At 40.2% G+C, this 12,484-nt stretch overlaps 1 protein-coding gene across 1 annotated transcript in view; it reads left to right on the top strand.

Moving 5' to 3' along the window:
* The first annotated feature begins 195 nt into the window (after positions 1-195).
* myo6b (myosin VIb) overlaps positions 196-12,484 on the top strand; it is a 43,202-nt gene continuing 30,913 nt past the window's right edge. Inside the window, exons 1-10 of the mRNA XM_030044730.1 lie at positions 196-336; positions 5,047-5,170; positions 7,148-7,217; positions 7,372-7,445; positions 7,958-8,087; positions 8,614-8,719; positions 8,965-9,020; positions 9,158-9,255; positions 9,437-9,601; positions 10,985-11,065. Coding sequence (XP_029900590.1) covers positions 5,054-5,170; positions 7,148-7,217; positions 7,372-7,445; positions 7,958-8,087; positions 8,614-8,719; positions 8,965-9,020; positions 9,158-9,255; positions 9,437-9,601; positions 10,985-11,065 — 897 coding nt within the window. The 5' untranslated portion in view covers positions 196-336; positions 5,047-5,053. The remainder of the gene's footprint in view (positions 337-5,046; positions 5,171-7,147; positions 7,218-7,371; positions 7,446-7,957; positions 8,088-8,613; positions 8,720-8,964; positions 9,021-9,157; positions 9,256-9,436; positions 9,602-10,984; positions 11,066-12,484) is intronic.

The following is a 12,484-nucleotide window of genomic DNA, read 5'->3' as shown; positions in this document are numbered from 1 at the left end:
TAAATATTTAAATAAAGACAGCAAAAAGCATCATGGCAAATTTTAGCATTGTCTCCGGTTAAGTGCAGTGGAATAAACCGAGAGGGTTACTTCCTATGTACATCGACGTGTAGTTTCCGAGCAGCACTTGAAGGCATCCTGTGCAATATAATGAGTGACGTAATCTCTGCTCTCCGGACCTCAGCCTGTCACCCAAGCCCGCAGCTCCATCCGTCCAGCTCCGGTGGGAAGGACGGAGTAGATCCCTGAGTTGTGGATCTACCGCTCCGTATGAAGGACCTAACTCTCATTCCTGTTGCCCTTTTCACAGTTTTGCTTATCTGAGGGATACACGTCGTAAGTTTCCTAAATTTCTGTCTTTTCGGCTAACTTTTTCACATGCTTCCAGGCGAATAGGAAGAGTCAGACTACAGCAGCAGCCTTGAGGACTTGTTTTATTGTCTTTACTGTAACGTTAGACAATGTCATGCTGTGATGGAGCGAGCACAGTTGCTGCTGCCAGTTGCGTGCGTGTGTCTCTGTGTGTGTGTGTGTGCTGACTATAATTCGACTTATATTAACATTAAATCGTGCCAGCTCGCTACAGTGGCCATTATGGCTTATCCAAGGGGCTTAAATTAGTCTGGGACCGTTATCGAATACTTGACTGAAGTTATTGACAGAAAAATTATGCATACAAATTCACATATTTCCGCAAAAGTCATGACTCTTGACCATATCTTAATTGACTATATTTGTGCAGCATTTAGTTGTAGAGAATTGCAATCTTACAGAGATAAATGAATACCTAAACAAACAGAAATAGCAGATTTATAGGCTATTCCCGTAATATTCCCATAAGGATTATAGGGCTGTAGATAGTGGGTTCATTGTAACCTACTTTATAGTCACCTTGATAGTACTATGACTCTATTATTTATTTATTTATTGCATCTAGGAACTCATTAGTTTTATTGTGCCGTTTGTATAGTGTCCTGTCAAATTTGATTGTTGTGGCTTTTTTTCAAAGGGTTGTTTCTGAAACCTCATATTATATTGAACTTTGCTGCGTGTGTTATGTTTATGCTATCTGTGTCTACACCTCTCTTTATCCTGTTGTCCTACAGTAGATATCCCAATGCATTTTCCATATCCTTTCATGGGGAGAGAACAGGAAACAAGAGGCAGGAAACGAGGCGTGTTTATGTGTCCTGCTTAAAATCCCCTGTCCTCTACATTCACGTGTCCCTTCCCCAGTACTGTACGTGTCTCTGTGTCAGCGAGGTTTGCGCAACAACCTTCTGAATTGTTTCGTCTTGTATCTGAACTTTTTATTTGTTAGGCCTAGATCTCACTTCGGTAGTCTTGACAACCGCCTCACCTCTTTGTTTGGATTAGGGTCAAATACTAAGAGGATTTAAGGCACAGTCAAAGTTGCCCATGTGGGACTGGTCTCAGTAATATTGTGATGCCTTTGGTGATGTTGACTCTCAGGTTGCAGACCATTTTGCAGTTCCCTAAGTGATACACCAGAGATTTGAAGGGTCGCTTTCAAAGCAGCCTCTCCCAACCCAAAGCAGTTAATTCATGTAGCCTAACAGTTACATCCTCCTAAATGTGTCACCCATAGAAGAATGTTTTGCTTAAATCTGTAGGCTAGTTATACAGTAGTACAGCAGAAACTGACAGCATGCATTTGATGTGCCTTAAACAAGCATGCATTTTGCCTGCCCTTTGCGTACATGAACTTTGCAGTCAGTTGTTTGTGAGCCAAGAGTATTTCCCGTTGACACAGTTGAACAGAGAGAGAGAGAGAGAGAGAGAGAGAGAGAGAGAGAGAGAGAGAGAGAGAGAGAGAGAGAGAGAGATCTGTGGGAAAGCTTTCTGATAATTAGTTGTCCTGCAAAGAAAATCTTCAGGATCTCCTCTCTCCCAGTGTGAGATGGCCTTGATCTCACACTGGGAGACTCAGGATCACAGACGTGTTGGACTGGCAAAGTAGTCTTGCAGAAACACGGCTTCCCACTACTGCCTCCTATATTGTAACCTCCTTTTTTTAGCTTCTGGTTTTGTCCAAATGTAGTTTTTGCACAGATCATTATAAAAAAAAATAACACAAACAAAATTGCACCTATAGGCCAACTGTTTGATACTGAAGTGATTATCACTGCCAACACTGCCAAGTATGGTATTTTGGATTATATATCAAACATTTAACTCCTTTCAACAGTGTAAGGCATGATGGCCATAGATCCAGGTGGGAATCAGTATCCTGTTGATCAACTCTCTTAATCAGTGTGGTAGAGTCAGATTTGAGTCCTGACCTCGAGTGCCTGTAGCTTGCAGCCTGTCAGCTTGGGAAAAAGTTCCTTGGCTGGGCTACACACTTCTTTATAACAGAAAACTGAGAAGTGTGTGTGTGTGGCTGCCACTTCAGCCTGATTGAAGAAGGCCTCAAGTATCGTGTCCAAATAACTTTTACTGTTATAGACCTTGTAAAACACCATTCATTTATAAATAGCCACAAAGTTAATGAGTAGGTAGACCTTCTTGGTGAATTCTTTGAGGTCTTTTGTTCCAGTTTTGGCCTTGACAGTGGGTCAGACCTTTGATGTCTGAAATGTCCTCCCTGCTTGGCTGGTGGCCTACATTCAGCAAAGATAGCTATTGTAAACAGAGGGTTATTATACTGGTCTAGTAATAAACGGGCCGTATAACAATAAAATGAGGTGCCATAGATGTAACTTTTTTTTTGCATTTGCTTTCATTTGGTTTTATTCTAGAGAAGCAGCTCTAATATTGTGGTGCTGATTTACGTTTTATCACACATCTGTAACAATGATGTATTGTAGCTAAATGCATGCACAGGTTTTTGTTCATTACTAGCACAATCTTGTGGTGACATATGCAAAAGGGTGTATTCAGTTCAGTTATGATCCGTTAACGACTTTCATCTTACATAACCTCATGTTGTGTTAGTCGTACCTATCTCCAAAACCCGGTCAGTGTCGACACTTGTAACTTATTCTCCTCTCTGATAATAAATTTTTAGATGTTATCTAAAATGTACAGTCTGTTGGACAGTAGCTCTCCATATATCTGATCCACCGGTGTTTGGATTTTGGCATATATCTGCATTTTAATGGATTTACCTCTGAGCATTGTGGTAACAAAATACTTAATGGGAATGACCAGCTTGAGATCAGGGTATCATGTCAGTGCTGGGACAGGTGTACAGCAGGCTGCCTGCAGAGTACCCAGATGCAGGCTGAAATGATTACTCGCTTAGTTCAGATGTGGATAATCTATTTTATATTGCATTTATCTTTTTTCATTTCTTTATAAAATTAATTCGTTGGCTTATTTTGGCCTCTGACTAACAAAGTAATTTTAAGTCATTACTTTCAGCTGCAGTGACATTTTGTAATTTTTTTTTTTTTTAATCAGTAGATTAACTAATGAAATTACATACATTTGACAACAATCAAAATGGTTGAAAAGTTCATATGTAACAGAGAGGAATAAAAGATTGAAAAAGTCCTGTCAGCGCCTTGTTTCAGTACAGGTCAGATAGGCTGTAAATGCCAAGAGTTGCTATCATCATGCATATTAGGCCACTAGCTAATAGAAATTGCTGAATTATGTCGGTAGATCAGTGTTATCTTTCCTCTTGTATTTAAACACTGTCTTGTTCCAAAACAAAACAAAACAAAACAAAACAAAAAAAAAAAAAAAACAAAAAAAAAAAAGAAAGCCAAGACTGTCTCGGCTAACACAAAGTAAACATTAAGTTGCTGAGTTAATATACCCGGTGAACTTTGAGTCTTCACTGAAGGCTGCATCAGCAGGTTCCCGTCCCCATTCCCTCCAACATTTGACCTCAATCCCTGAAGCTAATTGGATGCTCAATCATAACGTCAGCACTTTTGCTTTGAGGAACTCTGAGGTTCTTGGATTAACTGTCAAAGGCTGTTAATGACATGCACGTATCAATATCACAGGTGCACACCCAGCTTTCACATTCGACTGCAGATGCTTTGAGATCGCAGACACGCTGGCGCCCTGAAGCACATGAAAGATTCAGAGCTTGAGGAGCCAATTTCCTCGGCAAGTCATAGCTACAGAACGTAGACCTGTATTTATATGGTATTGTAGTGTGTTGGAGATAGGTGACAGAACTTCCCAGCATGCTTTGAGCACTGGACATTACTTAGCCAGTTAAATGTTGTTAGTTCACATTCCTATTGGTTATTTTGAATTTTATGTGTACCATTATCATGTGGGTTCTGTGTTAGGTCATTAAATTGGGGATGTTTTGCGTTACTTTGTGCACTGTGACTGTAATGATCTGTTTCTTTGATGTATTTCCATTTGCTCTGTAACTTGGGTATCTTCCTCATTCATGCTGTTGCTGTAATGTACAATTGATGTCAAGCCAAAGTAGTGTCTGTTTTCCTGAGAAACCCAGACTGCTACATCATATTTCTGGATGTAGTGGCTAAATATGCCAAAGCATCGATGATATAAAACAGTTAATTATAATTGTTTATGGGCTGTGCTTGTCTCTGGAAGGACCTGTGAGGTTATACTGTAAGTGCTGTGTGGTCTTAAATGCCAATACTCCCACTATGCCAAGCCCTAACTTTTTAACAAGGGACGTACAGGTCACAGGCAGTATGCAGAATCTAGATTTAGAGAGTTCATTAAGAAGAATCAATCAGTATAATTAGTATAATTAGACTTAGAAACCTCAAACCATTTGGCTGGGCAGTATATCTCACCGTACTCGGTGCATTGCTGTTCTTATCCCACACAAGACAGGTCAGGGTATGTCCCAGTGGCAAGTCTTCTCTTACAAGATCAAGAAAAGGAATAACATGTTAAAAAGAAAAGGCACAATTGAAACTCAGTAATGTGTATTATGTAAGAAGAAGACACAGAGGAAAACTTGAGTAAGCAGGCAAAACTGTGTTCGGTCCTTTTCATACTGTTTGTCACTCTTTTTGCTATCCTTCACTCATATGTGATGCTTCCTTCTTACCTTTTGCCCCCCCTCTTGGACTGCAGGTGAGCCATGGATGATGGGAAGCCAGTGTGGGCGCCCCACCCCACCGACGGGTTCCAGCTGGGCATGATCGTTGACATAGGAGCCGAAACACTCACCATAGAACCATTGAACCAGAAGGGCAAGGTGGGTCATCACACACACACAAACCCTGGCTCCATTTGGCCAGGGGTGGTAGTAGTATTGGTGCTGCTTTCACTTCATGTGGCTGTGCAAGAGCTGCACTCTCAACAAGAAGTAGGACATGTCACTTCGGTGTTGTCTTTCCTGAATCCAACGGGTGCTTAGCGCACACACATGCACATGCACACACACACATGCACACACATACGCACAAATTTCATAAAGAATTGCATTGCATTTTAATGTAGACTTCTCCTAGGCATATATCATCACAGTTTGCATCTTGTTTGCAGTTTCAAGGTGAAACAACAATGCAACTGTGTATTACACTTCCTTAAACAGATCTAAAAATGCAAATGCATGGCGAAAAAGGAGCACTGTTTACCTAAATTGCAACTTAAAGCAGAAAGGCGTTAACACAACAATGTGTAAAAAGTGAGAAACATGAGAGACCACATGTACAGAGGCATGAATAAATAAAGCGAGCAGCAGCAGGTGTGCTGATAGTGTTGCCTGGAGGGAGAGCTGCTCATTAGGAGGTGAAGGCCACCTGTTCCACCTGAGCCTGCAACCGGCCCTCTGATGTTTACCACAGAAAGCCTGCAGTCGCTCCACTGCCGTTCCTTTTTGACATTTCTGGTTACAGCTGTTACTGAATTTAATGTTTTAGCTTCCTTTTTCACAGCCATCAACTCTTTGCACTGTAAAAAAAAAAAAGTCTCAACAAGCCATTTAGTTTAATTTTCAGTCTTAAATCTCATTTGCCTTAACTATCAATGGGATGAGGGTTCATGCATGTTTCCGGTGCAGCTTCGCCTGTTTTGAGAATTGATTTTGATACCAGTCTCAAGGTAGTGTCAGTTGATTTGCAACAAGATCAAGAAAAATGACCTAATTCCTTCAGTGCACCCAGCAGGCTTGAATCAGTTGGAATTGAACCTCATTCAAAATACTGCTAGATGACCTTGGAATTAACTGTAACTTTATCATATGCTTATCCCAGGCCCAATCAGTGAGTGAATGAAAGACTCATTGAGAAGCATTTTTTTTACTGTGGCGCTGAGCTCATTAAAGCAGTCAGCTTGCACAGCCTGGGTATGTCCGCTTCTGGGACATCGCTTTGTCCATTCCACTGATTGGACATTTCTCACATGATTATTATTGTTGCTGCCCTTTTTTTCGGCTATGGTAGCAAGCACACAAAGCACATTCTGTTTATGCTTGCAGACAGTTTGTGGTAATAGACCGTGCATCAGTAGCTCAGGCTCGTGCTTATGCTCACGCACTCTCCCACACACAAACAGTGACAGAGATCTAGAAGAGTGAATGTTTATCCTGCTGTGAGGGATAACCAGGCACTCATTTGTGTACCTTAATTAATCCTGTGGTTTTGCCTGATTGTCTCGTTAGGACCCTCACCACTGTTTTTTTAGGAGCAGTGCCGTGTCATGGGGGAGGTGCTTGGATGTTTTTTTAATAATAGTAGCTTGATTGGTTCCCACAAGATCAACACAGAGCACCATCTGAGTCTCTCCTCTATCACACACACACACTCACACAGGCTCACTCAGGTGCTCAGATCCTGTTGCTCTCCCACCAAATTATTCATTATCCTGCCATGTCTCCCCTTGTTTCTCTCGCAGCCGGCTTGTTCCATTGAGTTTTTTTTCCATTAACTCAGATTCTTAAACAATAGAGTGAGAATATCAGTAACTAATTCAGTCGCGGAACATGTAGCACCAAACATCATTACTGTGATCTTTAAACACAATGAATGATTAATGTGTATGTATGCTCATTTATCTTTGTATCATGCTTATTTTTTGTGTCTTTTTTGGATGCTAGTCAACATTTTCCTAATATTACAAGCAAGGAACCAGAAATTTAACAACCTCATGCAGAAGCCCGGCAGGACAATTATATCATCCAAATATTTCAATACAGAAAACTGTTTCAACAGTCTCTTTTGTCATGTTGTAGACCTTCCTGGCTCCTATGAGCCAAGTCTTCCCAGCAGAGGACGATGTCAGCAAACATGTGGAGGACAACTGTAAGTTAATATCATTTGAGTTTGTTTTTTAAACTTAAATTATATTTTATTTGTTTTGCAGATGTTAACATTTAAAATAAGGACTAATTTGCGTGTATTAAGTTGTGAAAATGTAGCGGTGCATTTTATTTGATCTTTTCTCCCTTTTTTTCAGGCTCCCTAATGTATTTGAATGAAGCCACTCTCCTCAACAACGTCAGAGTGCGGTACAATAAAGACCACATCTACGTATGTTTGGTTTCTTCTCCTGTGTCTGTCTCGGCAGCAGTATAAGCCTTGTACCCATGTGTGCTCTCGTCTGTCTCTATGGCTTGAAGCCACCACCACCATATCCAGTTGCATCAGGATGGAGGATAGAAGGAGAGAAGGATCCCTGTCCTTGTTTCCCTGGGGGAAGAGTGCCAGGTGGTAAAGAGGGATGGAAAGCTAGCAAGGGGTCACTGAGTCAAGACTGGCAAACTCAATCCTGATCCCAATAACTCTACATAGGAAATGAGCAACAGCTGGTAGAGGGGAGAGGCATGAAAGGGAGAATGAGTCAGGGTGTGTCTCACCAGCTTTCAATAAGCCTCTCGTCATTTCTTTCTCTGTCTGCAAGCTACTTGTGTAGAGGTGAACACGTCAAAAGTTGAGAGGCAGTCAAATGTCTGTGTTATTACAGCATTAATACTTGTCTTTAAAACCAATTAACTCATTAAATATTGTGAACCTAATTGCGCTTGTATGCCTTTTCTTCACAGACATATGTGGCCAACATCTTGATAGCTGTGAACCCTTACTGTGACATCCCAAAGCTGTACGCCCCTGAGACCCTCAAATCCTACCGGGGGAAGTCACTGGGCACCCTGCCGCCTCACGTCTACGCCATTGGTGAGAACTCATTATCAGTATTGTGATGCTGACTGATATAATGGTGCTATAACTACAAGCATCATTACCAATGATAATAAAAATGAGTAACAGTGTAGTAAGTGAGACATAATACTCAATAAAATTGGTTTATTACAGCTGTATTTTCATATCAAATTTTACAGCAGTGGCGGAGGTTCACTTCATTCAGACAAAAATTACGGAAGTATCTCAAAAGTATCAAAAAACTATTATTACTAAATAGTATGTGTAACTCTCTACTGGTGCATGTAATGGAATGAATAAATTTTAACACGTAATTTCACTCTTCACTTCAGTGTCATTTCATTTCAAACTCGTCAACACTCGACACGTTGTCATTCTTCATGACAGCTTAACCAAGTGTGCCATGCAAATGCGAGCGGTGAATTGGCCCCGCGCAATAATAAACTGAATGTGACTGGAGCCCTGATTATGCAGGATTTAATATTTATGCAGGGGTTTTACGAAACAGTTAATAAATCGGTGGTATGTTTCTCTCTGGCAGCGGACAAGGCCTACCGGGACATGAAGGTTCTCAAGATGAGCCAGTCCATCATAGTTTCTGGTGAATCTGGAGCCGGAAAAACCGAAAACACTAAGTTTGTTCTCAGGTCTGGATCCTTTGTCGGCTTTCAGTTCCTTTCACAGCAATAGCAATCTTTAAATAGTGTACATGTAGCCCAATAAAGCCCACATCCTTGGTACTTATTGATTACATATGTCTTATTATAAGTCTGTAAACTGTAGTATTAATATCAGTATTATTATCACTTCATTGTCACTTTGTGTTTCTTGTAATTTACTGTTTCTAATGTCATCATTGTTACTGTCGTCCTCATCTCACCCCATTCTGTAGATATCTGACCACAACTTATGGAACCGGTCAAGATATTGATGAGAGAATCGTGGAAGGTACTAAATCAAAGCAATAATAGCTAGTCCTGTGTTTTTTTTTTTATTTTTATTTTTTTTTTTTATTTAACCATTGAAATGGCAAACAGCAGTTTTGAAGAGAACATTCTGATTTTCTTTTTCACTTCAAACCTCAGCAAATCCCCTCCTTGAGGCCTTTGGAAATGCGAAGACAGTCCGGAATAACAACAGCAGCCGCTTTGGGAAGTTTGTGGAAATCCACTTCAATGAGAAGGTAATGGTCCCCACTTTGAAAGGATTATAGTGGCATGAGGTTGGTTTTTCGGTATTTCAGCTGCTTTTCCAGAGGATTGTCACTGATTATATGCTAGGTCTTACTAATACTGACTGTTTATGGGCCAAGAATTGTTAAGAATCATTTTTCAAAGACCTGTTTCTGCCGTCCGTGTTCCCAGAATGCAGTGGTGGGAGGGTTCGTCTCGCATTACTTGCTTGAGAAGTCGAGGATCTGCATGCAGAGTAAGGAAGAGAGGAACTACCACATCTTCTACAGGCTGTGTGCCGGGGCCTCGGAGGACATCAAGAAGACATTACACCTGGACTCCCCAGACAGCTTCAGGGTCAGTGAGCCCGCATTCATAATGTTACTCTCAATAGAAATACTGACACATGATATTTTGATCCAAGATGAGTCTGTCATTGACCCATGTTGAGTCTGTCATTGATTAATTGCACTTCCATCACACCAATACTATTCTACACCTGTGTTGGCCGTGCTTTGGTCATTTTATAGTAGCCTGTTTGCTCCCTTTTGTTTTTCATTGAAATACTGAGCAGGTGTAGTGAGCAACAGGAATCAGAATAGCTTTTGAAACTGTTGAAGCTATTACTAAATAAAGCGTTGGTGCTCTAATAAACACACTAACACATTCATAATAACATAATGGGCAAAAAGCATAAATGCACAATAACTAAAAAGTACCATGCCAGTATGCACATGATATCCCTATACAGAGGGGGGAAACTAATTATAAAAATATAAGTAAATAAATAAATAAAATAATTAAACGTCTAAAAATTCAGATATGAAACGTGAGCTTCTGTGATGGGGCCATGCATGAAAACTCTCCAACAGCACATAATAATGACTCATGCTGCATTGTCGGCCCGTTTCAAGCTCCAAAGCCGCAGCCTGTGAACACACGAACCTCTATGGCTGAGTGATTTCTTTGAGAGAGAGAGAGAGAGAGAGAGAGCGAGAGAGAGAAGCGAGGGCCAAATGAGATGGTGGGCTTCACTCTGCCAAGTGCCATCATTCTTTGCTCCAGTGCAAATTGTGTTTATACAAAAACATCAGACGAAACATACTTCTCAAGAACATTATCTGTGCTGGAAATGAGTAATTCTGTTTTTTCCTGCCACTTAAATTTAGTCTCACCAAAGCAAAGTAGGTCAATTGCTTGTTTTGAGTCGACACGGGTGGGCGATTCTGTGTAAACCCACTAGATGTCACAGGAGCTTATTATTAGTGAGGTGGGAATGTAATATAAAATTGCCGTAATGTTGAAATAAAACTCCCCTGAGTTGCAAAATATTCATAACAGAATTGTTTGTCTTGTGAATATCATTACCACCTTAATAGGAGCCTTCTCAGAGACCGCAGAGGGGTTATACAAATCTTTAATTTGTTCTGTGCACTCTACAAAACAAAATCTAACAGAACAATAAGCAACTTTAACTGTTTCTATGGTTGTTTATCACAGTTTCATTATATCTGGTCCCTAATGTGTCACCAGGGGCATTTACCTCAGATATGATTCACTTCTCATCAACTGTGAAGACAACAAAGTAAATCTTTTAAAAGACGGAAACAAATAAAACAATTCCTCAAAGGTTTCCCCACAACAACACAAGAGCTAGAAATTGTCAAATCAGATTATGAAAAGAATAATTAACCTTGTGTGCTTTTATGCTGTTTTTTTTTTTTTTTTTGTCTGTTGCAGTATCTCAATCAAGGATGCACCAGATACTTTGCCAATAAGGACTCAGATAAGCAGATCATGCAGAACCGCAAAAGCCCCGAGGTATTGTCATGCTTTGTTCTGGTATTACTACCTTCAACCCAGTGCTTGAATATTCTCCATTACTTATTTAAATTAAATTTCATGATTTCTTGTTCTTAGTTGATGTTAGACGCTGTCTCTGGGTATGTCATTAAGTGAACAAATGTGTTGCACTTTCCAGTTATATAACAGAAGATTTTAATAGAATAAAAATCGAAGAAACAAATCAGAGAATGGATTGTAATGCAACACTAAGCCATTTAGCCATTAGTATTAGCCATTAGTAAATTTAGATAGATGTACAACATTGTTTTTCCAGCATTTTGGGTACAGCACCAAACCAAATTATGTAGCCAAATCATTATCATGGAAATGGGATGCGCTGGTGAAATTACACCCGGGTAACTCATAAATAAAAAGATTTTATTCCAAGAATTAGTTCAAGAAGAATTAGTTCAGGTCTGTGTATTTGATGAATTATGTAAAACATGGAGAAGAACCAGGGTTTTGTTGCGGCGTGCTGCAAACCCTTCAGGAGATGTGTAATTAAGATCACGAAACTATTAGAAGAGTAAGTGTGACATTTTGCTCTCTCAGGGGCTAATTATGTTCATTTCACTTCTTGTTCTCTAAGATAGGAAAATGTTTTCTTTTATGTTAAAGTTTTAAGAACATCAGGTGAAAGAGTGGTAAACAAGGGTTGGGGCTTTCGGTTCTCTCGGTGGATTCACTCCCGGCCCACTGTGGCTACATCTCGTGCAGTGAAAGCGGCCGTTTTACCTGTGCATCAGCCCGGCAATCTAAAACCTTCCTTTTTATTGTTCACGTTTACACATACTCTTATTTTGTAGAGCCTAAATATTTAAACTGTTATATCTCAGGATGAAATCAGTGCCCTGGTTCTAATTTGCCTTTTGCCATTTTTATTTTTGTGAGAAGCATCAGAATAAAGCAGGAAATGGTGGTGACTGTGATCATGTTTGCTTAAAAATGTAATGTGTGCTCACAAAAGCTGTCTGTCAAAGTGACTGATGACTTAATGGGTGGAAATGTGCTGCATGGTTGTAAGTATGTTGTGTGCCATTAACTGAATGTTAACTAATGAAGCCATTCTTTCTGTCCTGCCATGTCTGTGTTATATAGGACAATAAGGTGATGCTTCTTTCCTCTATCAGGAAGTACACTGCTGCTCTGTGCTCTTCATACTGTGCTGTCCACCATGTAAACACTGAGCTTCTCAGGTGTTACATACTGCTGTTTGTGTTGCAAACAGGAAAATAAGAGTGCTTATTTTGCATGCCTCCTCTTTGTCTGCATGAGAGTGTCAGCTGAGGTTGGGATCTGGGCTTGGATGTTTGAAGAACATAAAATACAAAAGATGCCTGCTTTTCCAGCCATACAATGTAGGATCGTGCACTTGTTGTACATTATAATTTTATA

This window comes from Myripristis murdjan, chromosome 22, assembly GCF_902150065.1.
Source record: "Myripristis murdjan chromosome 22, fMyrMur1.1, whole genome shotgun sequence".
NCBI lineage: Eukaryota > Metazoa > Chordata > Actinopteri > Holocentriformes > Holocentridae > Myripristis > Myripristis murdjan.
The sequence above is the reverse complement of the archived record's forward strand: the minus strand, read 5'-3'. Positions and strand labels throughout refer to the sequence as shown.